This window comes from Hippocampus zosterae, chromosome 11 (genome assembly GCF_025434085.1).
Source record: "Hippocampus zosterae strain Florida chromosome 11, ASM2543408v3, whole genome shotgun sequence".
Lineage (NCBI taxonomy): Eukaryota > Metazoa > Chordata > Actinopteri > Syngnathiformes > Syngnathidae > Hippocampus > Hippocampus zosterae.
The window spans coordinates 12,416,480-12,442,940 of NC_067461.1; the positions used below are offsets into that span (position 1 = coordinate 12,416,480).

At 39.3% G+C, this 26,461-nt stretch overlaps 2 protein-coding genes across 4 annotated transcripts; both read right to left on the bottom strand.

Annotated features, from left to right (window-relative positions):
* Positions 1-2,435: 2,435 nt before the first annotated feature.
* tmem87b (transmembrane protein 87B) lies at positions 2,436-10,212 on the bottom strand. Of its 2 annotated transcripts, none has more exons than XM_052079612.1 (19): positions 10,024-10,212; positions 9,150-9,210; positions 8,963-9,054; positions 8,750-8,884; positions 8,613-8,666; positions 8,352-8,526; positions 7,793-7,854; positions 7,536-7,719; positions 7,352-7,451; positions 7,159-7,252; positions 6,043-6,110; positions 4,920-5,032; positions 4,788-4,846; positions 4,591-4,694; positions 4,420-4,493; positions 4,272-4,339; positions 3,888-3,940; positions 3,762-3,792; positions 2,436-3,653 (listed from the first exon to the last, which is right to left on the bottom strand). In XM_052079612.1, exons 1-19 carry the CDS (start codon positions 10,168-10,170, stop codon positions 3,612-3,614), a joined length of 1,716 nt encoding a protein of 571 aa, XP_051935572.1. In that variant the 5' UTR covers positions 10,171-10,212; the 3' UTR covers positions 2,436-3,611. The 2 variants fall into 2 exon arrangements, with proteins under 2 accessions (XP_051935572.1, XP_051935571.1); XM_052079611.1 differs by lacking the exon at positions 6,043-6,110 and adding an exon at positions 6,274-6,341.
* An 891-nt stretch (positions 10,213-11,103) lies between these two features.
* mertka (c-mer proto-oncogene tyrosine kinase a) lies at positions 11,104-25,493 on the bottom strand. 2 transcript variants are annotated; one of them, XM_052079591.1, is made up of 19 exons: positions 25,229-25,492; positions 24,147-24,462; positions 23,302-23,402; positions 23,059-23,229; positions 19,327-19,413; positions 18,533-18,648; positions 18,268-18,457; positions 17,513-17,658; positions 15,972-16,107; positions 14,724-14,874; positions 14,113-14,201; positions 13,830-13,925; positions 13,657-13,737; positions 13,478-13,570; positions 13,263-13,381; positions 13,066-13,175; positions 12,810-12,969; positions 11,951-12,087; positions 11,104-11,858 (listed from the first exon to the last, which is right to left on the bottom strand). In XM_052079591.1, exons 1-19 carry the CDS (start codon positions 25,314-25,316, stop codon positions 11,417-11,419), a joined length of 2,829 nt encoding a protein of 942 aa, XP_051935551.1. In that variant the 5' UTR covers positions 25,317-25,492; the 3' UTR covers positions 11,104-11,416. The 2 variants fall into 2 exon arrangements, with proteins under 2 accessions (XP_051935551.1, XP_051935550.1); XM_052079590.1 differs by having other exon boundaries at positions 13,066-13,381; positions 25,229-25,493.
* Positions 25,494-26,461: the final 968 nt, after the last annotated feature.

Genomic DNA, 26,461 nt, shown 5'->3' on the forward strand with positions numbered 1-26,461 from the left:
GTCGTTTATAGCAAAGTATGGTATCATTTTAATGGTCCGGCCCACTTGACATCTACCGAGGCCGTATGTGGCCCACAATGTGAAATGAGTTTGACACCAGTGATGTATAGTAAGGCTGTTGCTGGTCCCTCTCTCTGGAATGACCTCCCACTGAACATTCGGCAAGCCTCCTCGCTGCCCATCTTCAAAGCCATCCTCAAAACTCACTTGTATTCTTTGGCGTTCGACTCAGCATGACTTAGATTTGTTCTTGATTTTACTGTTTGGTGCTTTGTCTTACTGTTTATTGTGCATGCTAAATCGCTCCATGTACAGCACTTTATATGCAGCGATGGCTGTTTGAAAGTGCTCTATAAATACTGTTGCTTGACTTGATTTGACTTTTTTAGCCCAAAAAAACAAAAATGTACAGAAAGGGGTTTTTTCGCGGAAAAAAAAACGACCTTGTATAGTAAGGCGTTTTTCGACGAAAAAAACGACCATGTATACAAAGTGCATGTATACATGGAGCGATTTAGCATGCACAATAAACAGTAAGACAAAGCACCAAACAGTAAAATCAAGAACAAATCTAAGTCATGCTGAGTCGAACGCGATTTAGTAAGGTGTTTTTAGCCCCCAAAAAACGACCACATATAGTAAGGTGTTTTTAGCCCCCCCAAAAACGAGCATGTATAGTAAGGTGTTTTTTTAGCCGAAAAAAACGACCACGCATAGTAAGGCATTTTTAGCCGAAAAAACGACCATGTATATAGTAAGCCGCTTTTAGATGAAAAAAAACGACCATGTGTATTAAGGCGTTTTTAGCCGAAAAAAAAGACCATGGATAGTGAGGCGTTTTTAGCCGAAAAAAGGACCATGAATAGTAAGCCGTTTTTAGCTGAAAAAAAAACGACCATGTATAGTAAGGCGTTTTTAGCCGAAAAAAACGACCATGTATCGTCAGGCATTTTAACGTGAAAAAAATGACCCTGTATAGGAGGGCGTTTTCAGACGAAAAAAACGACCATGTATAGGAAGGCATTTTTAGCTGAAAAAAAAAACAACCAAGTAGAGGAAGGCGTTTTTAGCCAGAAAAAAAACAACCGTGTGCAGTAGGGCGTTTTTAGCCGGAAAAAAAACAACCATGTGCAGTAAGGCGTTTTTAGCCGAAAAAAAAACCCGACCATGAATACTAAGGTGTTTTTAGCCCCCCAAAAAAGGACCATGTATAGTAAGGCGTTTTTAGACGAAAAAAAGGACCATGTATAGTAAGGCATTTTTGGACGAAATTTTTAGCCGAAAAAAAATGACCATGTATAGATAGGTGATTTAACCCCCCAAAAAGACCATGTATAGTAAGGCCTTTTTGGACGAAAAAAGGACCATGTAGAGTAAGGCGTTTTTGGACGAAAAAAAAGGACCATGTATAGCAAGGCGTTTTTAGCCGAAAAAAACTAAGGCGTTTTTAGCCCCCAAAAAAAGGACCATGTATAGTAAGGCATTTTTAGATGAAAAAAGGACCATGTATAGTAAGGCATTTTTGGACAAAAATTTTTAGCCGAAAAAAAAATGATCATGCATAGTTAGGTGTTTTAACCCAAAAAAATGACCATGTATAGTAAGGCGTCTTTCTGACGAAAAAAATGACCATGTATAGTAAGGCGTTTTTGGACGAAAAAAATGACCATGTATAGTAAGGCGTTTTTGGACGAAAAAAATGACCATGTATAGTAAGGCATTTTTGGACGAAAATTTTTGCCGAAAAAAACGACCATGGACACTAAGGCGTTCTTAGCCGAAAAAAATGACCATGTATAGTAAGGCCTTTTTGGACGAAAAAAAAGACCACGTATAGTAAGGTATTTTTGGACGAAATTTTTAGCCCAAAAAACGATCATGTATAGTAAGGCGTTTTTAGCCGAAAACCCCCCACCATGTACTGTATAGTAAGGTGTTTTTAGCCGAAAAAAATGACCACGTATATAGTAAGGAATTTTTGGACAAAAAAAATGACCATGTATAGTAAGGCATTTTTTTAGCTGAAAAAAACACGACCATGTATTCCAAAGTATCAAATGTACCATAAGCAGATTCCAAAATGGATCAATTGATATTTTCTTTTGATTAAAACCAACATTAATTGAATATTTATTTTCATGGTCTTTTTTTCTGCATCTTACAAAAAAAGAAGAAAGCAGGAAGCACATGTTTAACTCTCAATAACATCATTAACAGTCAATATTATGCTCTTCAAAGACCCCAAATTTCAAAGTAGCTTCACTGTGCTCCAAAATGTAGTTTATTTTGAGTAGACAAAAGCATTAAGTGGCAAGGAAGGCCTTGAAGATCAAACTGCTTTTTGTGAAGTGATCCCCTTTCAAACTCAATTCTGTGTTTCATTAGCATTCATCGTAATATTGTCTTTAGAAAGTGATGACGCAACGAAACCAATGTAAAATAATTAATTTTATTGCAGTAATAACAGAGAAAATTATAGTCCAGGAAACCAACATAATCCGGAATATAATCTTAAACACTTCCCAACTTGGAAAAGGTAAGAAAAAAAATACATGAAAAATAATCTTAATAAAAACCAAACAACAACAAAAAATACCTTCTGTAATCCTCATAACTCAGGCAGAATTATGAAATCAGGCAAGGTGCAGGTGTCTGTAATTCGTATTACCCAAGGACTGACCGTTTGCCATCATAAACACATAAAGTATTGCGTTTCCGACGACCCTTAAAATGGTAACGATCGTCAACATTGACATTAAAGGGTAATAACCTTGATGTGATCAGCTTGTGCTTTTGCTAATCACTGAAAGCATCCCACACAGCATGACAACAGTGTCCCTACTCCCGATTACAATAACACCATCTAGCAGACATTTTCCAACAATAACTTGAAAAAAAAAGAAAACAAGCACAGAAAGCAAAATTGGTCATGAAAAGAAACAAATTGCCATTTTCCCAGTACATTGAGATTAGTCCAGCTCCGAAGAAGACAGTGTAAACAAAATAGGAGTAAACTTGGCGTGCACATTTCTTTTAAGTACACTTTCATTGCAAATAAATAAGAACGACACAATTCATACACATACAGTATATTGCTTCATCGACACACCCACACAAGAAGACCCTCCTATTATCAAACTACTGAACACACTTGCGGTTCAATTGTACAAATGACTTTGTCTTCAAATCTTCCCACTCCCACATTGAATGACACATCAATACTGAGACGACTGGATCATGACATCAGGCCTCATACAAGAACAACATTGGAGGCACTGTTTTGATGGTAAAAGTGCATAGAAGCAAAATGGATCTGTTAGCATGCTCATGCATGGGGCCCTCTCTTTTTACTTCTAAAAAAAACAACAACTCTTGTAGACATAATGCAAATAAATACAGCACGTAATATTAAATAATGGCATCTCTTTGGAAAAGAAAGGCTCAAACTGATTCTGTCGGGTAGAGAGAAACCAGTTGTTGGGGGGGGGGGGGGCGCAATAGTCAAGATCCCCAAAGGCTTGGCACCTGCAATAAGGTGTCATTCTGCACTAAAGACAGCCGCAGAGTCACGACGAGCCACTCATCTTCCTGAGAGCTTCAAAGGTTTTTCCTCATTCCAGCTTGGACATCTCGTACTTGGTCGTCATGATTTCCTAGACAGTAATGACAGTGGTGTAACTTTAATATTTTAACTAATAACTAAGAATTCATTCCTGAGTTGACATACAGCACAACAAGTGCATAAATTTAAAATGGAATACCTCATCAGAGTCGAGCAAGACCGGCAGAGCTCTGGAAAGACGGGTTGAATGTCACTCAACCAATTAAATCTCATTAATTCAAAACATGTTGCTAAACTGAATCATTATCTTCATTGAATGACTTACACATCAGTGAGAGAGCTTGCAATGTTTTCCTCCACCCACTTCAAGTCTTCTTCCTAGACGGAGGCAAATAAAGTCAACACTGCCGCCTGTAGGAACGCGCTTATGACTGCAGAGCCGTTGTGGCTAAATGGCAGGCTTTCCCAAATGTTTTCAGCTCAAGTCCCAAATCATACGTTAGCTTTCTCCTCAGAGGCCGAACTTCCTAAAGTACAGCATATGTAGGCACAATATCAACATGCACCATGTTTATTAACTTATGATCCATTTACAAAAACAGTACAGCCTTTTAACCGAATCAATAGAATTCAATTTTTGGGAAACGCTTTTGTAATAACAAACATGACTCATTTGAACAGTTAAAACAATTACACATGCATTACTGACCATGTTTGTTTCCTGTGATTTCACGACACCATTTGTCTCATTTTTTGTGGCTCTCAGTTTAATGCCGGCTGTGGAAGGAAAACGAGACGTTAACAGAGAAGAGCCAGTGCATCACACGATTAAGCCAAACTCAGTTAGGCTATCGCACCGATGTTTGCAGAGGCAATAAATTCCTCAATTTCCTCATCATCTGAGTCGTCAATGAGAGGTGTGAAGGCGTACCTGTGGGTATTGACATTCGATGAGGGGGAGAGAATAAAAGGGGGGTTGAGGGATTGGGGACAAACAGGGTGTAGGGCTGTGCTGGATAAGTACTTGCCTTTGGTTGTTTGCAGACGGTCTCCACAGGAACATTATGACAAGAAGAATGAGGGAGAACAAAAACCTCCAGAAAGCATCTTCCACCCACAGCTCAATCCAATCCTGAGCACAAATGAAGTCAGCATGTCATAAAATATTTTTAGCATCTTACTATCTGTACAATGCTATCAATACAATTATGCCAAGCATACTCACCAACTGGCAATCGGCAAGACGGAATTTCTTTGCTGTCCAACCCATGAAAATGATGGAAGCTGATGGACGAAAAATTACTACTGTACTGTAACACATAGACATGCATGGATAGGCGTCGTCTATTCGACTCACCGATGACTGCAAATATGAGTGTGTTGGTGAAGTGTCTGTAGAGGGACAACTTCACTGGGTTTTTTCTCAGCTTGAGAGTCTTGATGGTTTGAGCCAGGCTGACAAATATGTAACTGGCAGTCAAGGCAAATGCACAACTCAACTAAAATGAATCTCCATGTTTTGTAGTAAATGGGCATGAAAACATTAAGAGGAGAAACAGTAGAGACAATGATCTGGAAATAGTGCGCATGCTGGTGCTTTATGATTTAAATTCCTTGGAATGAGGTTTAATTGTACCAAAATAACCGTGAAATTCAGTCAATTGAGAAAACTAGTATACTGCATACGCTGTACTCGTTATAAAAAAAAATTATAAAAAAAGAAAAAACATCATGTTTTTTTTCTCCACACACAATATCACACAGTCGCGACCCTTGTGACGATAAAGCGGTTTCTATTATGTATGGACACACTATTTTCATTTCTTTACAAACCTTATAAATTGTTGTGAACTGCTGTGCATAAAATTTGGGAACAGTACATTTGGAAAAAAAGTGTTATTAAAAAAAAAAGAAAATACTGGCATCATTAGAAGCATTGTTTAAACACTGAATATGGAATGCGGTGTATAAGACATTGTCACTAAGTTTGAATTATTTTACACTGTAAAACAAGCTTGTATTTATTTTCTTTTATTAATAATTGGAATCAACAACTGAACTACCACATCACTGTTTTTTTCTAATTGTCCCCCGTAATGCAATGCAGTTCTACAGCCACAATCATAAACACATTGTAAATATCTGTCTGACTATGCCAATTAAAACGGAGTACTCCTTAATTGTGTAAAGGCAGAGATTTTGATACAGGTGTGCCTTGAAGGTTGAGGTTAGTGAGTGCGGTGGCATGCAGAGGCATTTAAAAGGCTGGAGAAGAATGCGGGCAAATCATCTTAGACCAAGAGATGTCATTAGTGGCTGAATAAGTTTAGGATTTAATTCAAATTCAAGAGAGAGTGCTGCTTTGTTATATTCGTTGCCCAGAGAGACAACTGTGCATGTGCTGCTCTTGGTCTAAGAGCTTCTGCTTCTAAAGCAAAGGAGACAGAGGGAAAGGAATATGTGCACAGAAGGATATCCACCAGCATAGAGAGGAGTCAAGCAGAGCCAAGGGAATGTTGGCTAGTAGGGCCAAGTCAGAGTCTTTTGCCTGGAAAGAGGGACAGAATGGGACAATCACGTGTGGACACAAGGAAGAGGAGTAAACAGAACCTCTCACAGAAGTGCATGAAAGGAACTCGTTAGGCCACAGCAATGACAGTTTAGCAGAGACGAGTTGACTTTAGAGAGTAAAACAATGAAAGGATATGAACCAGATGATGAATGAGTCGAGAACAGCAAGAATAATTGCTGTAATGAGAGCTGGGCCATTGTCTCGACCCTGGGGTGGAGAGAGACATTTGGATTCTTATTTAACTCTACTATTATCCTTGGAGTCAATTTGACCCCATTCAATGTTTATCTTTCAAAAAAAAAGTTCCATATTTCATGACTCAACTGGTGAAGCATAACATGATCATGATGCTCTTTTTTCAATGTCCTGAACACATATTGGTGATCGTCAGGGGTCAAGCTAGTTCAAATGCAGAAAAGGTGTCAATGTGGGTGTGACCTAAAATCCCTACACCTACGGGTGCAGAGTTAATACATCACAGGAGGTGGGGACAAGAACTATTTATGAGAGAACTTTTGATAATTTCCCACAAGGACATTGGTAGTTCATGCAAAATAAGGGCGGAGCAAAGATAGAAGCTTGCACAACAGCCCACTATCCAAATCATTCCACATTGTGCTTTGCGTATACTGCAATCTGCATTCTCTCTCACTTGAAAATATCCTGTGGGAAAAGGTTTACTGTCCATGAGGTTTTCGAACAGCTCTTTGCCAATGAAAGTGATTTGAGAGGAGAATGTGTCTGAGACAGAGGATTGTGTTGAGGAGGACCCTGATTTTGAGGCATCCTCATCTGATGAATGAGAGTTTTGACCCTCCTGTTGTCTCTCTCAAATTGACCCCAAAGGGTAAAATGTGTTAGCAATATTTGAGGATATGGGAGGGGTTAAAACACTGAACATAAGTGAACTAAAAACCACTCCTCCACTTGATTGCGAGGCTATGTTGTTTAGACAGTATCAAGTCGGACGACTTGTTACCTGAAAAGAAAACAAAAAAAGTAATACAATGAGGCCGAGTCTCACCCCAGTTATCCTCAGTACGCCTTCAATGGCAGCAAAGATAAAGTAGAGAACACCGAGACCAATCACTCGGTGCATTACTGTCCCCAATCGAGGCCTGTAAGGATGCAGACTCACAGTTAAGGGTTCAGAACAAACAAACATGTGTTCATTTGAAATCAGTAGCAGTGTGTACATATACGGTACGTTTACATACTTTACAATGCCATAGCCGAGGCTGACGATGATGACGAGCAAGCGGGCTATCGTTCTCTTGAGGGCCGAGACCAGCTCGGCAAAAATCAGCAGGCCTGGAGCTGAGGAACCCAAACAGCGGGACCGTTACTGACAATGGTGGGGAAATGTTTCCCTGTCAATGATGAATTTTAATGAACACTCACAGGCAGAGCCAACCATGTTGGTGTTTTCATATTCAGCACAAAAGACCGCCTTCTCCACCATCCCCAGGAATATGACCCCTGCGATCCAAAACTGGATCCTCAGTATATCTTTCCAGTAGCAGGCAGCCCAAATGAACCACAACAGGGCAAACAGGATGTACACCACGCACATCACCATGTAGAACTGTCAAGAAATGTTTGTGGAAATGTTTTGAAATGAACAAACAGTTCATAAATACAAAATGATGTCTACTTACAATCATGAGAGGGTATTCTGTGATGGAAATGTAGCCACGCCGGCCTTTCATCACCACATTGACTGAAAAGAGATGTTTTTTTTTTTAATTTAAGGACAATGACATAAGCATTATGTGAGGGGAAAAAATGACTTGAAGATAGATTTTCAAACAGCGGGGCATTTCAATTATAAGGATTTTATGTTTGTTTCCAAAGGTTTACCATTTGTTTTCATTTTGATGAATCATCTTTTTTTTAATCCCCTCAGTGGCATCAGCTTTACAGTTGCTACATTGTTTTCAGTATTGATGAATGTAACAATGTGCATGATGTATAATCATTCATTCATCTTCCGAACCGCTTGATCCTCACTAGGGTCGCGGGGGGTGCTGGAGCCTATCCCAGCTGTCTTCGGGCAGTAGGCGGGGGACACTCTGAATTGGTTGCCAGGCAATCACAGGACACACAGAGACGGACAACCACCACGCTCACACTCACACCTACACCTAGGGACAATTTAGAGTGTTCAATCAGCCTGCATAATGTATATACGTAAGTAAATAAACACATAAACCTCACAAGTTAAGTTCCAGTTAGCATCTTGTTTACTGGACACAATCTTCACCACAAGTAGGTAAGGCCCATCCTTCCACGTGGAGGCTATGATATTGTCTTTGTTTTTGACCACTGTGCTGCTATTTGCCACTGTGCCGCTGTCGAACTCTTCAGTAATCCACCTGATGTCATTTTCATCCTGCAGCGTTGCGAAAATAATACACAGATGAAAACAGCATAAAACTGCGATCAAATATGCAAGGAAGACTTCCCAATTCTACTGACCAACTCTTTTCCCTCAACAGGTGGACTGACAGCTCGTGGCTCTGCTTTGGCTTTCTGAGGGAAGGGGAGGAGATGAGATCCTAAGACAATCGCAACGACTGCAAGTGACTGACTAACCTAATGCAACAACAACCTACTTTAAACATTGGAAAGGAGCGCACATCACTGTTACATGTTATAGGTTTGTGTTTGTGCTCGATGTACTCTCCTTTTATGAGGGGATTTGGATCAAGGCTCTGCCCGCGACTCAGTGGTGTTCGCTCATATATTTCCTATACAAGAGGAGAACAATTTCACGAGTCATCAAGCAAGGACAACCGCAAAGAATATTTAAATACAGTCATACTTACATCAATGTTATTGAAATCATTGTGACATGGGTAGTATTTCAAATACCACTGAATGGTGAATGTTACCTCCTCGGGGCAGCCAAATGACACAACTGCATTCAACAAAGTTAAACAAACAAGCAAGAGTAAACAAATTGGGAGTGTGTGAATTGTGAAATTGTCAGATTGACAATTTTTCATTTCTCACCTTTCAATTCAATGTTAGTGTCTTTGAACATGGACTTCCTTAACAGCAGCGGTCTTGAGGTCTGTTGAAGAGCAAATTATTTTTACACATTACATCAGACTACATATTTAAATGTATGTCGCAAACAATTGTTCTTGCTTTATTGAGCCAACATGAAAATCTTGAAAAAATAATGCATCCTTCAGATAGCCTCTTAATGTCCTTAGATTCTAGTCACAGCTTTAAATTGTTGATAGTATGATGTAATTTGTTTTAATGTTTGGAAATAATAATAATAATATGCACAGTAGATATTGCACTAGAGCACAATTTAAAGATAAGCATGAATTTAATTGAAATAGTGATAACTGGTAGGAGGAAAATAATCACGATTAGGCTTGTTCCAAACTCGTTCAGCAATAATTGACGACTTTTTACATTGTTTTTGCTCGACAGGTCACTCTTCCAGTTTAATAAAACAATCACACTGTCTGCAACTGCAACTCAATGGAAAGGATTGGTCTGTAAACCAAATCAATAAATTATCTTCTTTATTTTCATGGCGTTAAATCCCCAAATGAAGTGGTTTAAGTAAACATGAAAACACAAATTGATTAGGGTTTCTCCTAAGGGTCGAAGAAACCATAATACAGTACTGTCCAATTAAATACCAATCTGGCGCTAGCTAGCCAGCCACGAATACAACATTTCTTTCACGACAACACATACACACAAACATGACGTCCAGGAGTTTAAATTGTTTTGATCTGACGTGTATCGGTAAATAGACAAGGAGGGTTAACCACCGGACACCATTGTAAAATGACAGCAAGCTAGCATCACACGGCTACCACAGCTAGCCGTACCTGATGGTAACTTGTAATTCTTTACTTACACTTAAAGCCGTAATTTTCCAGAACCCCTTCTCTGGAGCAGCAGCGGCTGTTTCTATAGTCACGAAAGAGAGCACATAAAGAAGTATCCATGAATAGAAACTCTCCTTGGTCAAACAGCTCCACGTACTCATTGAAACAGCTGCCATGTTGTAACGTGTGAACACTTTTATTCACGAGGTGTCCTGAACGCACCACAACAGAAAACTCGTCGAGGTCACTTTTCACTTGCATCGTCGTCCCCCTGTACTGTTCTAATGCGGAATTATTTATTCAGAGAAATTGACATAAATACTATACGAAAACATGACGCCCCATTAAATAGTGTAACATGTCGGTATTGAATGTACAATTTCAATGATGCATTGCTTTACAGTTCTCCGACTGTCGTCAAAAATAAATTATCTTTGCGATTTTGCTAGACACAGGAACAAATTAACTTAGTTGGAAAACCACATAAAAACGACCAATTTACAGTGATTATTGAAAGGCAAGTGCCCACGAAGATGTTTAACACCTAGGTGACCTGAGTCCCAGAGATAGCATCCTTCGCCTCTGAATCACCAGACTCTGCTTCCTCATGCAAAAATGTGTCAGAGTACAGTATTGGGCCCACTAACCAACAACGTCTCAAGTTGATGTCAGCGGCGCCTTAGCTCCACTATACAAGGTGTTGATAGTGCACTGCTTCCCCCACCGTATGTGGAGATGAGCCCGACTATATCTAGTTGGGACTTCTCAACCTCACACATCAGTTTGGGACGCTTCCTTGCAATTGAGTTGACATTCCACGTCCCTAGAGCCATCTTTTGTAGATGAGGATTGAACCACCGAGGCCCCGAGCTGCCATTATTTGCAAAATACCAATAACACTCATCAGTTTGAACGGTAAATAACATTCTGTCAGCGTGTTGAGCTGAAAATAGTATGAAAAGGATTTGCAAATCATTGTATTCTGGTTTTATTTACGTTTTAAACAACAGTCCAATGTCATTGGAATTGAGGTTTATATAAAATATTTTCAACCACTATTGGACCATAAGGAGAGCCTTGAAATCATGACACTGATTAGAGGAAATATACTCCAGAAATACTCTATAAATTATTTATTCTTACAGCATACAATATGCATTTATGTACGTTATTTACTTTACAATATATATACATCAACAGGAACAAAATACTACATAAAATCATTTCACAGTCTAGTGAATTCCAAGTTTATGTGCAAACATGTTTTTAGGTTGACATCAACATTGACATAAACTAAGCTGACCAAACCATCATTTTCTTATGAAACTAAATAACATTATGGGTGCTTTCAGTGCAAAATGTTTAGTACGCAAGAGAAATTTCAACACAATTCAATACCTTAAAAGTTCTTGACACCAAACTTTACAGCAGGTGGGAAACATCACTGGAGTTGTGATCTATCCGCGTACCATCAGGAACTATATTGCCGTTTGAGCGACTTGACGAATCACTCGACAAAAGAGGAGTGTCCAGTGTTGGAGATCTTGGTAAAATATCTGGGGAGATAACCACCACATAACGACCGTCGTCACTGTCATCTTCCATGCTCCCGTGAACGTCTGCAGTAACTGTTGTATTTTCTGCTCCCTGGTGGCTGCAGTAAGGTGAAGAGCTGAGCACAGGATGTTCTGCGGCCTCTCCATCAAGGCTCTCATCCTGGAAGCTGGTGTTGATGTAGATGATATCCTCTTTACTGAAAGACTCTGGAAACCTTTCTGTGATTTTTTCCAGCATTTTTCGCAGTTTGGAAAAAAGGGGTCGGTCCAGAGGATCGGCCCTCCAACAGCTGTACATGATCTCATACCTAGTCAAAATGAAGGATAACTTTTAGGAAAAAACAACAAGAATACACCTAATTTCAAGTTCAAATTTGTGAACCGAGCAGAAAACACTCACAGGTCATCCAAACAGTCTGTTGGCTGCTTGAGCCTGTGTCCTTCAAGGAGGTAGTCATATATCTCATGGTTCTGTATGCCCGGATATGGTGTCATCCCTCGTGTAGCGATCTCCCACATGGTTACACCAAATGCCCACTGCAGGATGAAACGGAAGGTACAAATTTTGATTTTATTTTATCTGTGAACGGTACCAATGGAAAGTACATGTAGAGATTGCCAAAACTATTGAGAGACAAGGCCATCACACCTTTAGGAAAAGGAATATGAAATTGCTCCATATTTTGCGGCTCAATTTGTGTCCATTTTAGCCCACAGACTTTATTCCAAATCACCCCAAAGGTTTTCAATGGCGGTGAGGTCTAGTTCTTCAACATCAAACTTGTGCAAGCATGCCTTTATGGGCCTTGCCTTTGTACACTTGGGCACAGGCATGATGAAACTGAAAAGGGGCTTCCAAAAAGCATTCCACAAAGTTTTAACTGTAGAACTGTCTAAAATGAAGAAATAAGATTCAGTGGTTAAAAATGATCGATACTTCTAAAGGTGGGTACAGCATTTTTGACAGGACGAAAAAGAGAGTACGCATGTTATGCCACCTCAAACACCATAGAAAAAAAAACGAGACATTTTTGAAATCTGCATTAAAAATATATATTAAAAAATTTGGGACATCAAGCAACATCTAATTAAAATTTGCTGTTGACCTGTATAATTTGAACAAATTCAATTCAGAAATGTGTACTAAGCTTCACATGAATCATTCGCAAAAAGTAGCTCTCAGTTACAAAAAAGGTGCTGAGCCCTGCTCAAAAGTGTCTGACAGTGGATATGTAGAGCATACTAATTGGGGTGCTTACCACGTCACTTTTGACAGTAAATACTCTGTCTGCCAGACTTTCTACTGCGATCCATTTGACAGGCATTTTGGCGATTCTGCCCTGCCGGTAATAATCTCCACTGTAGATCTTCTTGGATAAGCCAAAGTCGGCTACACATACCGTCATGTCATCTCGCAGCCTGAGTGGGAAAACCCAGCCAACAAAAGAAAAATATCTACAATGATAAGTAAATATTACACGCATTCCAAGTACCACAGGCACACCAATAACTCACATGCAGTTGCGAGCGGCCAGGTCACGATGCAGAAAGTTCCGACCGCTGAGATACTCCATACCAGAGGCAATGTCGACCATGAACTTCAGAAGTGTCTGTGTTGGTAAGAACTGAGGCATAAAACGCAAGATGGCAAATTTAACGTGGTAAGAAGTACTCATATTATCCACGATTCGATTGTTAGTCAGACTCCTTACTACTGGATTCTCTCCCAGGCGTGAGCGCAGCAGGAAGGTGTGTAGATCTCCATATTTCATAAAGGGCAAGATGACCATTGGCTTGGGGAAGTGTCCGGCACTCATTTCCAGGCACACACCTATAGAGGTTGATCATTTCACACAAAAGGACACAATATTAATCAAAAACTTTTTTTTAACACAACACACAAAAGATGCAACGTGTATGTCCGAACCCAGCAGCCTGATGACATTAGGATGGTGGAAATCTTTCATGCAGGCTGCCTCATTCAGGAACTCCTCTATTTCTCTCTGGGAAAAGCTATCCACTGTTTCAGAAACAAATTATTAGTAATTACTACTACATTTAAATCAGTGCAAAATTGCTGTTTAAAAAAAACAAATAAAGACTTGCATTTCATTGTCTTCACAGCAACTTTTTCCGATGTCCCATCTGGTTGTCTTAAATGACCTTCCATCACTGAGCCAAATTCACCTGACAGGAGAAAAAAATACTTTAAAATTCACAATATGAAAAAAATATACAGTATATATATTTTTTCATGTGGTTGTTTTTCTCCCATTCACCTTCTCCAAGAATCTTTCCTACGGAAAGCAAGTTCCTCATGACCATCACGTCCTGCAATTTGGCATGGAGTTCATTGCTGACGCCAAGGTTTACAACTGCAGACAAAGTTGTAAAGTTTAGATGGATCATTTTAGATCTCCTAAAACACTTCAATGCAAATCAGTATACACATTTGCCCATTCAATTAAATACAAAGTGGTTCATTTATGTATTTCATGACCACTGCACTGAGAATATAGCAGTCTATACAGATTTCTGAAGAAAATAGATTCGCAAACATACGTGTTACTCCAACTGCAGCTCGATTGTAGGATCTCTGAGGTTTGTAGTGGACAATTGGCTGTTGCTTTTGTCCACTTCCCAACAACCACCTGTAGGGGGAGACGGTGAAAAAGAAAAGATAAGAAAGAAATCATAGGGCACACTGAGGTCATTATGCTGTCGTAGCTCTGTGAACACAGGGTGAGATTCACAATAGACAGTCAAAGCATGGACTCTCTGTGATGTTTCTGCGAGTCAGCTGCTGTTTTCCTGAATATGTGTGTGGTGACAAAATCCTATCTGCATCCTGAGAGGCAAGACTGAGTCACAGACTTTACTGTACGCCGACTTGTTGTTAACTTTTGCAAACCAGCAGCTGCACAGATAGAGTGAGTTCAGGTGCAAAGGGTTGTGATTAAGAGGAAGGGAAGACACGTTATGATCAGGACGTGTCATGTTTTTTGAAGTCTCCGGAAGCTCATAATTGTAAAAAGATGAGTCACCTCGGCTCGTGAATTATGGAACAGCATCACTTTACAAGACGGGAAGGGAAAGCAAAACCATTTCAAAGATAGGATCATCAACTTTAGAAAGAGTTTCATGATTGGATCGAATTTCAGTCTTCAGCATACCCAAGCCAAGAGTCAGATGTCCTGTTGTGTACACAGATAGCCACCCAGAGGACAAGCATCAAAAGACAGATTCCACACACCACACCAAGAACAACACTGACAGAATCTGGAATCTTGGTGTCGGGGCTTGAGGACGGTGATGGGCCGGATTCTAAAAACAGAGAAAAAAAATGTGTTAAAAGCAGTGCATGAACAAATAGAATTCATTCAATTCCGAACCTCCTATTTGTTCAAATTTAGAATAAGATTTTCAAAAGAAATAATGACATTTGAATTCATCAGTTTCGTGGTCAAACTCTCGTCATCACCTTTCATTACCTTAACGGGCAACAAGTATCGTTACAATCTTCTTAACAGTCATAAACAACCTACCGGTAAATAGCAAATATTCACCCTTTGATGACACGTGACTGACACGTAATGTACAACAAGCAAGTAAAGAGACATGGTGTCTGATGACTTCTAACACGATAGATTTTTTTGTAAACATTAATTAACTAGAGTAGGGCCTGACCATTAAATCAGCTGGCCATTGATACAGTATCTGCTGATGTTCGGCCTTCCCATAAAAATAAGAATTTATCAGTCGGAGTTTTGCAGATAAAACCTTACTTACTTATGAAACAGTAAACCCTGTTCAGTATGTATAGGCAGGAAGTGAAAGACATGCATGGCTGAAAACGTTATTCTGTGTCCATTCTTTCTCCATCCTCTCACACGTACAGAGTGAAATGACTACTTGCTCCTCGGACGTGAGTATCACTTCACTTAAACACTGTATGGCTGACTTTGCTGTGTTTATTCTATTCCAAACAGAGACGTATAACTCAGAGCATGATGGCAGTTTGACCTCTAAAGATGTTTTTATTTTTATTTTAGAGCAATTATTCCTAACAACAATGCCTACATGCCATGTGAGATGTTCATTTGTGCCACAGAATGTAAGCTAATTTCACTAAAATTGTCAGAAAAAGATATATTTACCACAAATAATGTATCTTTGTTTACCTAGCAATGCTAGTGATGTACGGTGACATACAGACAGAACAATGAAATGCTCTTCTGCAAGATGTCGAAAGGTAAAACTGCATATCAGCTTTGTGTTGCTATTTTTTTCCCAGACAAATTTCAACTTGTTTATTTTTAAGACTCTACTGTCGTTTTCCCCCTTCTCAATTACCGGTATGTACAAAACAAGGTTGGGTCAGTTCATAGAGTAAGAGGAAATAAATCACGAGAGTAGCTTACTGTCTTCTGGCACAAACAACCAGACTCGTGGGCTGACCATCCCGCTTCCAGCACGTGTGCATGCAGCCACCTCCACACTGTACGTGATGTTGAAATCGTGCACCGCTACAAAGGCCGTGTTGGTGTAACTGTGAATCTGGACAACATAATGACATAAATAATAGTGCCACAATCAAATTACAGTTTGCATTGCAGTTATCTTTTAGATGTTAATCATTACATGTGAAAAGATAAGAAAAATAAGGTCACAGGTTTAATAGTTCAAGAAGGCAAGCGACAAATATCCAAGTAAAACATCAGCATGCCCAGGAACATTTCATGAGACATATTAAAGGCAACTTAAAACACAACATTGCTTTTGTTGCAGTCCCTTTCGCTTTCGCTCGAATGATCTTTCACAAAAACTGCAACAGAACATCTTTGAGGAAGAGCCACATTTACAGAAATAAACCTCCGTCCCAAATTTCACCCTCAAGAACTTTGGCCCTGGCTGGCCATTATAATACCCTGAAAAAAAGGAAACATTTAGACCTGCTGCAATAGGGGTGACCATGTGACAGACAGCGTCTTGTATTTCGTAACAGTCTATTGTAGCATATGCGGTTCCTCTGTGCTCCCAATATGCTGACTCTCCGTCAGACCAAGCAGAACCCATGATTCACACGCTTTGTCATGTCTGTGGCACAAAGCTGAGCATGTACTTACGACACTATAATCAAGTGTGGCTTCAATTTATACGCGTGCACTTTCAGTCGCTGCTGATATCGGAAAGCTTTTGTATAAGTATGTACAGTTGTGACGTCCGCAACAATAGAGATTTAAGCCTACTATACACATCCTGTTGTATTCAGATTCCAGTGACTTTGACGTGACTCACAGCCACAATCCAAATGAAGAAAAACATTGTCATATTTTCTTTCACACCGGCTTCCTTAAATTCCACACAGACAGGAAGACGAGGAAATATACCATTGTCTATGAAAGCACTACTGCAGTGCTACAGCAGATAAACTCGTAGTGGAGGGTCGGGGGGAGGAATCACTGTTAGCAGGTAATAACGGGTTTTATGCCATTGCTTGCATTCTTCCTTCACTTGTTGACAGATAAATTAGCTGACCTCTGGCTCGGACACATTGTTTTCATATTAGTCATTCTTTGTCATTTTGTTAGTAAGAAAAACCTTTATCGATATGTAAGGCGTGGATATTTTGTGGAAATAATGTGGCCGCATTTCAGTTGAGGACGCACCCATAACCTGTTGTTTTGACACATGTTCACTTCCATTTATGATCACATACATTATGTGTAGGGTTTAAGTATTCGGAGTGGGTATGTAACTGTCCTTGTTCAGTCATGAGGAAAGTTAATGGTCAATTAATCAATTCATGGTTAGTTATTTATATATAAAAATATGACTTTAATAGGAAAGAATAATCCTGCCCAGTGTAATTGCCAAAGCAAAGGTTGGTGTGGATGTACCTCAACTTCCTATAGCTGATGTTTTTTTTAAACTAAAAACAAAAACAGAATAAATTGCTCACCTTGTTAACCTGCGTGCCATGGCGGACAATTATGTCATAGCCTTGCAGTATACCGTTTATTTTATCATCCGGCGGAGGCTTCCACCTGATCACCAGCCATGTTTCATTCAGCTGCACGGTGACGTTTCGAGGATACACTGATGGCACTGGGAATATTGGATAACAGAGGGATCAACATGGCAACATAATAACTTGTTATAGGGTAAAAGACAATTATATGAGGAATGTCCCATGAACATTTTGATAACAGCTTGGTATGTTGTCTTTTCCTGGTTAAATATCCCCCACAGTGGCCCTTGAAGGGAAACTCCACCCTGCAGAACACTTTCAGTGAGATCCCTCCTATTTCCGAAATGTCTCTTTCGGAAAACTGGAGGAACTTGTCAGAGGGAAATTAGCTAAGACAGTATCCACATGCTCCTTCTGCAGGGTATTTAAAACTGATGTAATTCAATGTATTTCAGGCATAAGAAGAATAGCATTAATCTTCGTTCTTTTTTTTTTGTTTTTTTTGCTGATGACGCTATTGCAACATAATCATTTGAAGTAAATTGAGAGTCTTCATATGAATAGTGCCTTGAAGGGATTTTTGTTGTGGATCAAAGAAATAAATATGACATTGTCAACTATTGTACCCTAATTATATTGGTGGCAAGTTCCTTAAAGAAATGGCTGAGGACACAGATGACATTCACCCTTAACTGGAATTATATTTGCATGTAAATAGAGGGATGGGTCCTGCAGTCGTCACACACCTCCCTCTGTTGTGTTGCTCTGGATCCAAGAGGAGACTGGAGAAGCCCCCACCTCATTGCTGCAGGAAACGCTCATGTTGTAAGACGTCATGGCTTGCAGCCCAGGGACTTCACATTGAAATGGCGGCACCGTGACGTTGATGATCCTGGTTATCGTCACCTCCCCTATCCTGCGACTCACCTCTTTCAACTTGGACAGCGCAGAGAACATGCAATGATCTATCTGAGGGGCATTAAAACTTCAAGCAGCAGATGTGACACTCACCCTGATGTGGCACTTGGTCAATGGAGAGAAGCCATCATGTCCGGGCACCCAACTTAACATCAATTTATTGGACTCCCTTGCAATCACACTCAAATTAGACATAGTCCTGGGAAGCACTACAAAACATAATTTAAAACGATTGTTAACATTGGCCAACACACAATATAGCTCAAGGAAATTATCATTTAAGCAGAAGCTACAGGTGTGTTTTAAAATGGAAAAATGAAAAATGAGACGTGACACTAATTGCACACGGCATTACACATAACATCATATTTATCCTCTGAAGCGCTGAGAGTTACATGCTAATAAAAGTAACAATTACCGTATAACATACCATATGTACCGTATATTGCTTTTTGCTTTAAACCACAAATTTAATTATACTGTGCGGAGTGCAATAATATATTACCTGTTATAACTTTAGTAACAGAATTTCAACACATTTTTCTACGACAAGGCAACGTGCACGTGTTCAAGGACAAGATGGAAAAAAAAAAACTTTTGAGTCTTCCAAAAAAGAATTCCAGAAATCATTGGTTGCACTTGCAGGACGCTATAATTATTTATAATATATAGCCTCCAGCACAGAAGTGCCACTAAAGCGACTGAATCCCATGTGGATATCATGCACGTGAGAAGAAGAGACGGCATGCATATCAGCATTATGATTGGACAGTTAAGTAAGCGCTATGATGCTTGCGAGTACAATATTTTGGCATGGAATAGCTCCCACCTCCCAAATCACGAGCTATTTGCTGTTAAAATGTTTGTCATCAGCATTCCTTGCCTACCTTTAATGTTGATGTTTGCCTCCCTTGATGTACTGACCCCTTTCGAGTTATAAGCTTCACAGTTGAACTGAGTGTACTTGTCGACACCTGCAGGAGACGTATTAAAAAGGATGAGTTATAGTCAGTGTCAAGCTCAGCAATCGACGATTATTTGGAGGAAACACTAGATGCCAAATACTGTAATGCTAATCTTGACATTAACTCTTCTGTCTGTTACACACGAAATATGGAACAGGTCATCCCTTCTGGCGAGTTAAGAATGTGATCAACTTATAAAATGACAAGTGACTTCCCCTTCTTCATACTCAAAGGTAAAAAGAAAAAGAAAATCTGCCCATCATCCTGCCTTTCTCTCTTTAAAAAAACCCTCAAGTTTAGCTCTGTTTGAAAAGTAATGGGTCAATTGTCCCCTGTGTGCGCCATTTCAGAAGCCAAGATAACCACAACACAACCAGAGAGAAAGCACTGGATGTTTTGTTTGTACTTTTAAGAGTGTCTTGACCTTCTCTGGAGCACGAGTGTAAACAGTGCCACACTTTATACACAAACACTAACTGCTCCACATGTTTCTGCTTTTAACTTTAAATGACAGTGACTGTCAAAGTCTGATGTGCAATTCACTGAGGAGTTGCACAATTCAGTGAAGCTTTTCGGAGAAAAGTGCAAATACCTTCGTAAATTTCTAGGCAAGTTGTAAAAGCACCATGACTACATGCCTCACTCTCATGATATCCAGCAAACAGATGTCGGAAGTAAAGTGGAAAGTGTGCAGGTTTGACTCAAGTCACAAATGGAAGAAGTCATTATTGTTAAATGTGGGAAAACAAATATAGGGAAACTTCAGTCATGACTGGTTTTCGGGGAAGAGCGTCTGTCACCAATATCTGTGCTTTAAATAATACTTAATTTCCCCAAAATAAAGCTTCTTACAAAATATTTGTGACATGCAAATTGTTGTTTAAAGTTCCCGACTAAAGAAAAGACGCATACTGTATATTATGCTCCAACATTAGTTTCATGAACTGATGCTCCACCCCAACAGGAAACAAGTTGCTATTCTTGAATTGCCTTATATCGGTTTACGTGTGTCAAAAAGTCCTCAAAATATATATTTTGTACTAAAAGTTCATAAAGATCATGCGTTCGTATTCTGCTCTAATGGTAAATTAACCAAAAAGCACAAGTAACGTTGATGACAGAGATGGAAACAACCAGTTCATAGGAGCGAGTGGCTGAGAGTATAGTAGAAGAAAGTCTAGCAAGCTATAATTTTGAGGGTTTTGTAAAATTGCCTGAAACATTATGTTTCCATTTATAGAGACTAGCTCCTGCTGTGTACCACCACATTTCAGTGAACCTAATTGGACCTTGCTTCATGCAGAGTAAACAACAGAATCATGTTACCATACAATGTTGTCATGACGCAGACCCTCGTATTGATTAATATTGTAAAGTTGGACATGAATTTTCAGCCATTTAGTATGAGAAAATACAGAGGTTTCTTCTTAATATCCCGCAAGAGATCGCTATCTCACTATAGCTCAGTTCAGTGAGAAAGAAAGGATTGACAGAGCGTCCGTTTTGCCTCTCTCCCACGGCATCTGGGGTGGCGAACTGGGACCGAAGTGCTTTTAAAAGGACGAGGACGGACAGGGACGGAGGACGATTATTATATGAATAAGGATGGAGGGACGATGACGGAAGGGTACCCAGGTCGTGGATGGAGGACAGAGCGGCAAAATAGGGTGAAGTGCCCATTTCTCTTTAAAACTGCCAATATTTGGGTTTTCAAAGGGTTACAGACTGCATGTCAGTGCAGTTATTCACAGCAGTAGAACTCTAATGTGTTCTGATGGCGTGCTTCTCCTGAATGAATATAACTACTCTTAACAAATCTCTTGGTGCAAATCTCTTTGTATCAGCACAGAGGAGATGCTTAGGCAGCGGAGATGAAGCAGAATCGAAACCACTAAGAACCCAATGTCGCCTGTGTACACTGAATGGCAAGCTGCAATATGTCATCACTTCTTATCAAGGGCAGGGGCGAGGGGGGTTCTATCTATCTATTTGTTTATTTATTTTTTTTATAATTATGCGACCATAAATGTTTGGATATATTGAAAGATGTGTGAGGTGAAGCTGTGACTTGTATTGGTCCTTCCTATTTTTTCACTAATACTTTCGTTTCAATATCGCAATGATTCATGCGTGTTCACACTTTTCATTTAGAAAATGAAATGTTCATTGGTTAAAAAAAAGCTTCACAGTTTCCCAAAAACACTTGAATTCATGTCCTAGAGAAACATAGAGTAGCTTTAAATTCCGAACAAATAGGAGGTCAACCAGCATCTCAAAACAAATTGTGTTGTGTTCTTTAAGGTAGATCCATGACACTTGATGTGTACTCGTGCAGACAGACGTTTTAAGAGTATGAAATAGGAGCACTTGTTGCATAAGACAAGTGCAATGTGCGCAGTGAAAGTATTGAGCTCCAGTCTGTTGGAGTGCAGCCCCTCCCTGCTTGGGCAGTGGGCTGTCCTGTGAATGAGGTCTTTGTCTCCGGAGCCAACCCCCGAATAGAATGCCTGTATCACCCCCACTCCAGCCCCTTCCTGCCCCGGCCCTCGCACACACTGGACCAAAGCACAGCTCTGAACCTTTAACCCACTCTGCAACTGGCTGTGTTACCCCACAGTAGGAGCCTTTAGCCTGAGGGACATACTGAGTCAAGCACTTATCCTTCTCATAACAAATGCTTTTCAGGAAAGAGGCACCACATCATACAACATTAGAGAGAGTAGATAGATAGATATTACAAAATCCAATTCTATTTTCACATTTATGTTCCCAAATAGCTACTGTTTTAACTCAAGATATTAAAATCCAGTTGGGTTATATCATGTCAGCATGTTCACCAAAATTTTTAGGGGCTTTTAGTTTTTCATTTTCTCAAGCCAAGGATCCTACAAAAATAATGACGGAAATTAGAGCCAAAATTAATCTAATATTTAATATGTTGAGGTTAAAAAAATATTTACTTCACACAAATGGCTGCTGTTAAACATTCTTTGACACGAACGATAACCCCAATGACATCGAGCGTGGTTTCTTTGGATAAGCACAAGGACATGCTGAGGTAGCGAAGATGAAGCAGAAGAGAAACCAGAGCACCAACCAACCAGTTCAACCTGAGAACACACCAGCTCACGTTGTCTCGATTATAATAAGTGCATTTCTGCTGATGATGACGGTATTTATTGGTTTGATAAGGATACTGTTCGAGTTTCTGTTGCACTGGTCCAAGATTCGAACAGTTATGTGTGTTCAAAAGGCAGACAACCTCTTTGGATTGTTTATTTTACTGTTAAAACTCACAAAACATATCTCAAGCTAGATTGTCTGAGTCTCAAGGACACAGCAACACAAACTTGAGCTAAGAGACACACAACCAACTACATGATTGTATAAGACTCTCGTCTAAATGATGTATTCTTAAAAAAAAATCAGTGTTTTTAAGTTTTGTCTACAAAACAAAGGACTAACACCTGGAGAAACAAATTATTTACTAACACTCATGTGCAGAACTAACGATAACAAGAATGACTGATTTTGATGTTTAAAAAAAATACTATTTGCTTTGCATTGTATTGATGTTTTGCAACCATAATCTCTCAATGTTAAACAAATTTGTAAAAAAAAAAAAAAACTAAAAGTAAAATAAAAAAATCATACCTTCCACATTGTAAGTGCTGGGCGATCTATGGTAGTCACCAACAGGTACGCCATCACGCAGCCAGCGAATCTTGATGGGGTCTGGAGGTCCTACCGCCTCACATGATAGAGTAAAAGGAGTGTCCTTTGTAATGTTTCTATCCTCAGGTTGCTGAATAAAAGTTGGGAGGCCTACAAAGAAAATTCACGAGTATGATGACTGCGGAGCACTAAAACAAGACACCAATGCCACTTTTGATTTACCTTCAACCCTGATGGTGATAGGGTGAGACTCCACCATCATGTTGCCGATGCTGAGCCTACAGCGGTACTCACCAGCATCTGCCCTCTGCACCTGGGTAATGCTGTGACACATTTTAAGATGTAACCCTGGAAACTCAAACTGTTCAATTCAACCCTAAAAAATGAAGTAAAATGCAGTCTAAAGCCATATAAACATCCAGAAAGAAATGTGGGTCTCAAACAAGTTCTTCTCTCACAAAGAGGAAAAAAAAAACTATGACAACAATAGAACACTTCCAGCTGAAGTTGAGTCAGGTTTCTTTTTCAAAAACACATCAAAAGCTGTTCTGATCAAACTGTGATTATACTTTCATTGTAATTTCAAAGTAAGTTACTTTTCGAACGTCACTTTATACTTTCATTACAATTAACTAAAAAAAACATACATATCATTTTAAGGTAAAACATTTGTTTTTTAAATAATTTTCCAAAATAAAACACAACAAACTGAAGGTCAACCTTTTTGTTGTTGTTTTTGTTTTTAGTTCTGGGTGTCCATTGTAGATCGATAATAAATGCACTTCACAACAAGTTAATATTCCCAAAATAGGCTTTGTGTACAACAAATTCAGAGCAGTCAGATAGTCAGTCTGGAATACAATGACATGACTCCTCAATCATCTTTGCTGTTCTGTTCATGATCTCATGTTTGACCATGCAGGAAAAAAATCTAATATTTCGGAACAGAGATGTTTGAAAAATAAATATATTTCCCAACACAAAATAACTGGCTTTTTTTGGCTTTTTGTTAAAAAGAGTGCACCATGAAAGCGGAAGAACGTCAAAAAGAACTCCGGGTCACATACCTGACAGTGGAAAGGAGCCTTGTTGCCATGTCTGTGATGGTCTGCAGTTCATTGATTAGTACCTGCATATTAGTAGCCAGGTCCTGGCCGTTCTTCATCCACAAAATAGTGGGTTCCAGCTGGGTATCAGGAATATCAATAGAGCAGCTGAACTTTGCCTCTTGTCCTTCCGACAACTGGATAGAGTCCGTGGGGGTCTTAAAATGGAGCCGTCTTAGCTCATCCGGGCTGAGGTACATCTTTGAAGCATGGGCCGGCACAACCAGCGGCTCAGAATTCCTGACAGGCCGCTGGAGAAGCTTGATGGATTCTTGGGCTGTTTACACAGTCACATTATCATGTTAGGTTTTATCAAACCCAGTTTTGTAAGGGAAAAAAAAAGGAATTATATACCGTGACACAGACACTGTTTTAGAGTCACTTATAACTCATTACTTTATATAACACAATCTTGCTTTTTTAAGGCCAGGTTGTGAAAAAAAAACCCCAATAAAAAAGCCAATATTTACATATCGCAAGGCTGTTGATATAAACTGTTTATTTGGTTCAAACATTGTAAAGTCAGAGATACCCTTCAAACAGAGTCCAAAATCCAACACAACAGTTTAAAAACATGCACAAGACTTATTTTCCTTAGTTTACCTCACCAATAACTCAATGGATCATTATGCTACGTAAGAAGAAAATAAAATATAAACAAAAAATGAGGATAATGTTCTAATATAATTTATGACCAAAAAAACCCACCAAAATCTTACAGTGGGGGTTGGCAATCACTGTAATACGGATCTGAACCATGTTTACGTTCATCCTGTCGAATCAGATCAAAGTGTCAACAAAATGTTCGATTATGTTTCGCAAAGAAACAATCGAGATTTGATTACATCTGTGAGATGCAGATAACCCCATTAAAGGAAAAGGTTTGGCTCTTGAGGTCTTCAAGTACTACATAGGTTGGCACTTGCAAAGGCATTTAAATTTGTTACAGCTGCAGTTACGTACAATTTCATTCTTGGATCGAGTAAAACCTGCTTGTGTAGAGGCGTGAAATAAATACAATTAAAAGTAAATAAACACATTACCGCGGCTGGAATTCCAACCAGTCAGTGCCATGGTCGCGGTGTAGAGCATAAATCCAAACCAGCCATTTGAAGTCAGTTTGTTTGCCATTTTCCTTCTGTACGTCTATGTCCAACCAGTCGGAAAACTAACCACTTAATAATTATGCCAGCGTAGACTCGACTGCACAACTGACCTACATCACACCAGTAGAGCTTTGACGCAGCTTAGAGATTTGTTGATACCAAATCACGTTGGCCTCTGCGGAGAAAAAGTTTACATTGGCAACGTCACACGCGGGATACTATGGAGGCGGGGCGGTTATGAGGAAGAATCTAAATAATGAAGAAAAACAGCTAAAATATACGTACCTTAAACATATGGAAGCTCACTGCCATTTAAAGTTAAAATATGCGTATTAAAGAAAAAAAAACAAGTAGAAATTGTGTTTTTTTTCTTCCTTTTTGGTCTTTTCAACATATGTTTAGGCTTGCATGGCACTCTAAACCTCTATAACCCTGAAATTAATAATTAAGTTTGTATTTTTTTAATGCAATCGTTTTTTTCCTTTAAAAAGATGATAAATTAAAACATGAACACATTTCGAGAGGAAAACATAAGGTCTTTATGTGCAACTCCGTCTCCGTGTGGTCAAAGTTAGATACTGCATTATTAACTCTAAATTTAATTAGAAAATTAGAAAGAAAAACAGTGCAGGACTCACTCTCGTGATATATAAATACTGTATATACATACAGACTTCCTAAGATAATTTGCGGTTGTCCAAATTAGAGGGAGAAAAGTATGCCCGGATATTCACATTTCCACAACCATGCACTTCACCTTCGGATCTTCTCCAAATGTGGTGGTTTTATAATTGTGACCATTTAATTTTATTTCCTTCTCGTGACCAGCCTATAAATGCTCCAGGTACACTTTCATCGGATTGTATATGGATGCAAATTTGTCCCAGGTGCAACATAAGATCCCTTCAACTGGCAATGCAATCTGTGGTTCAACCTTAACCTAATTCATTATTTCTCTTGTGCTTCTTTGGAATAGTCTTAATGTGCCATCCATTTCTGGACAAAGTTGTTTGTGTATGTGTGCATGTATGTATGCATGTGTATACTCAAGGGTTGTCATAATAAATATTTCTAGTTCTGGGTTCTAGTTCTAGTCATGCCTCCCTGCATGAGTCGGGCTTTGTCAGAAATGTAATTTTGCAAAATGTCTGTAATTGTACATTCAGTGTG

Bases quoted from the DNA above. Each gene is read 5' to 3' on its own strand.
- mertka (XM_052079590.1), bottom strand. From the start codon at position 25,316: ATGGCAAACAAACTGACTTCAAATGGCTGGTTTGGATTTATGCTCTAC. The intron at 14,875-15,971 runs GTAAGCTACTCT...CTCTGTTTTTAG, and splicing joins GTTGTTTGTGCCAGAAGACA to AATCCGGCCCATCACCGTCC. The intron at 12,088-12,809 runs GTAAGCACCCCA...TTCATCCTGCAG, and splicing joins TTACTGTCAAAAGTGACGTG to TGGGCATTTGGTGTAACCAT.
- tmem87b (XM_052079612.1), bottom strand. From the start codon at position 10,170: ATGGCAGCTGTTTCAATGAGTACGTGGAGCTGTTTGACCAAGGAGAGT. The intron at 7,253-7,351 runs GTATGTAAACGT...GCATCCTTACAG, and splicing joins CTCGGCTATGGCATTGTAAA to GCCTCGATTGGGGACAGTAA. The intron at 4,340-4,419 runs GTGCGATAGCCT...TTCCTTCCACAG, and splicing joins TATTGCCTCTGCAAACATCG to CCGGCATTAAACTGAGAGCC.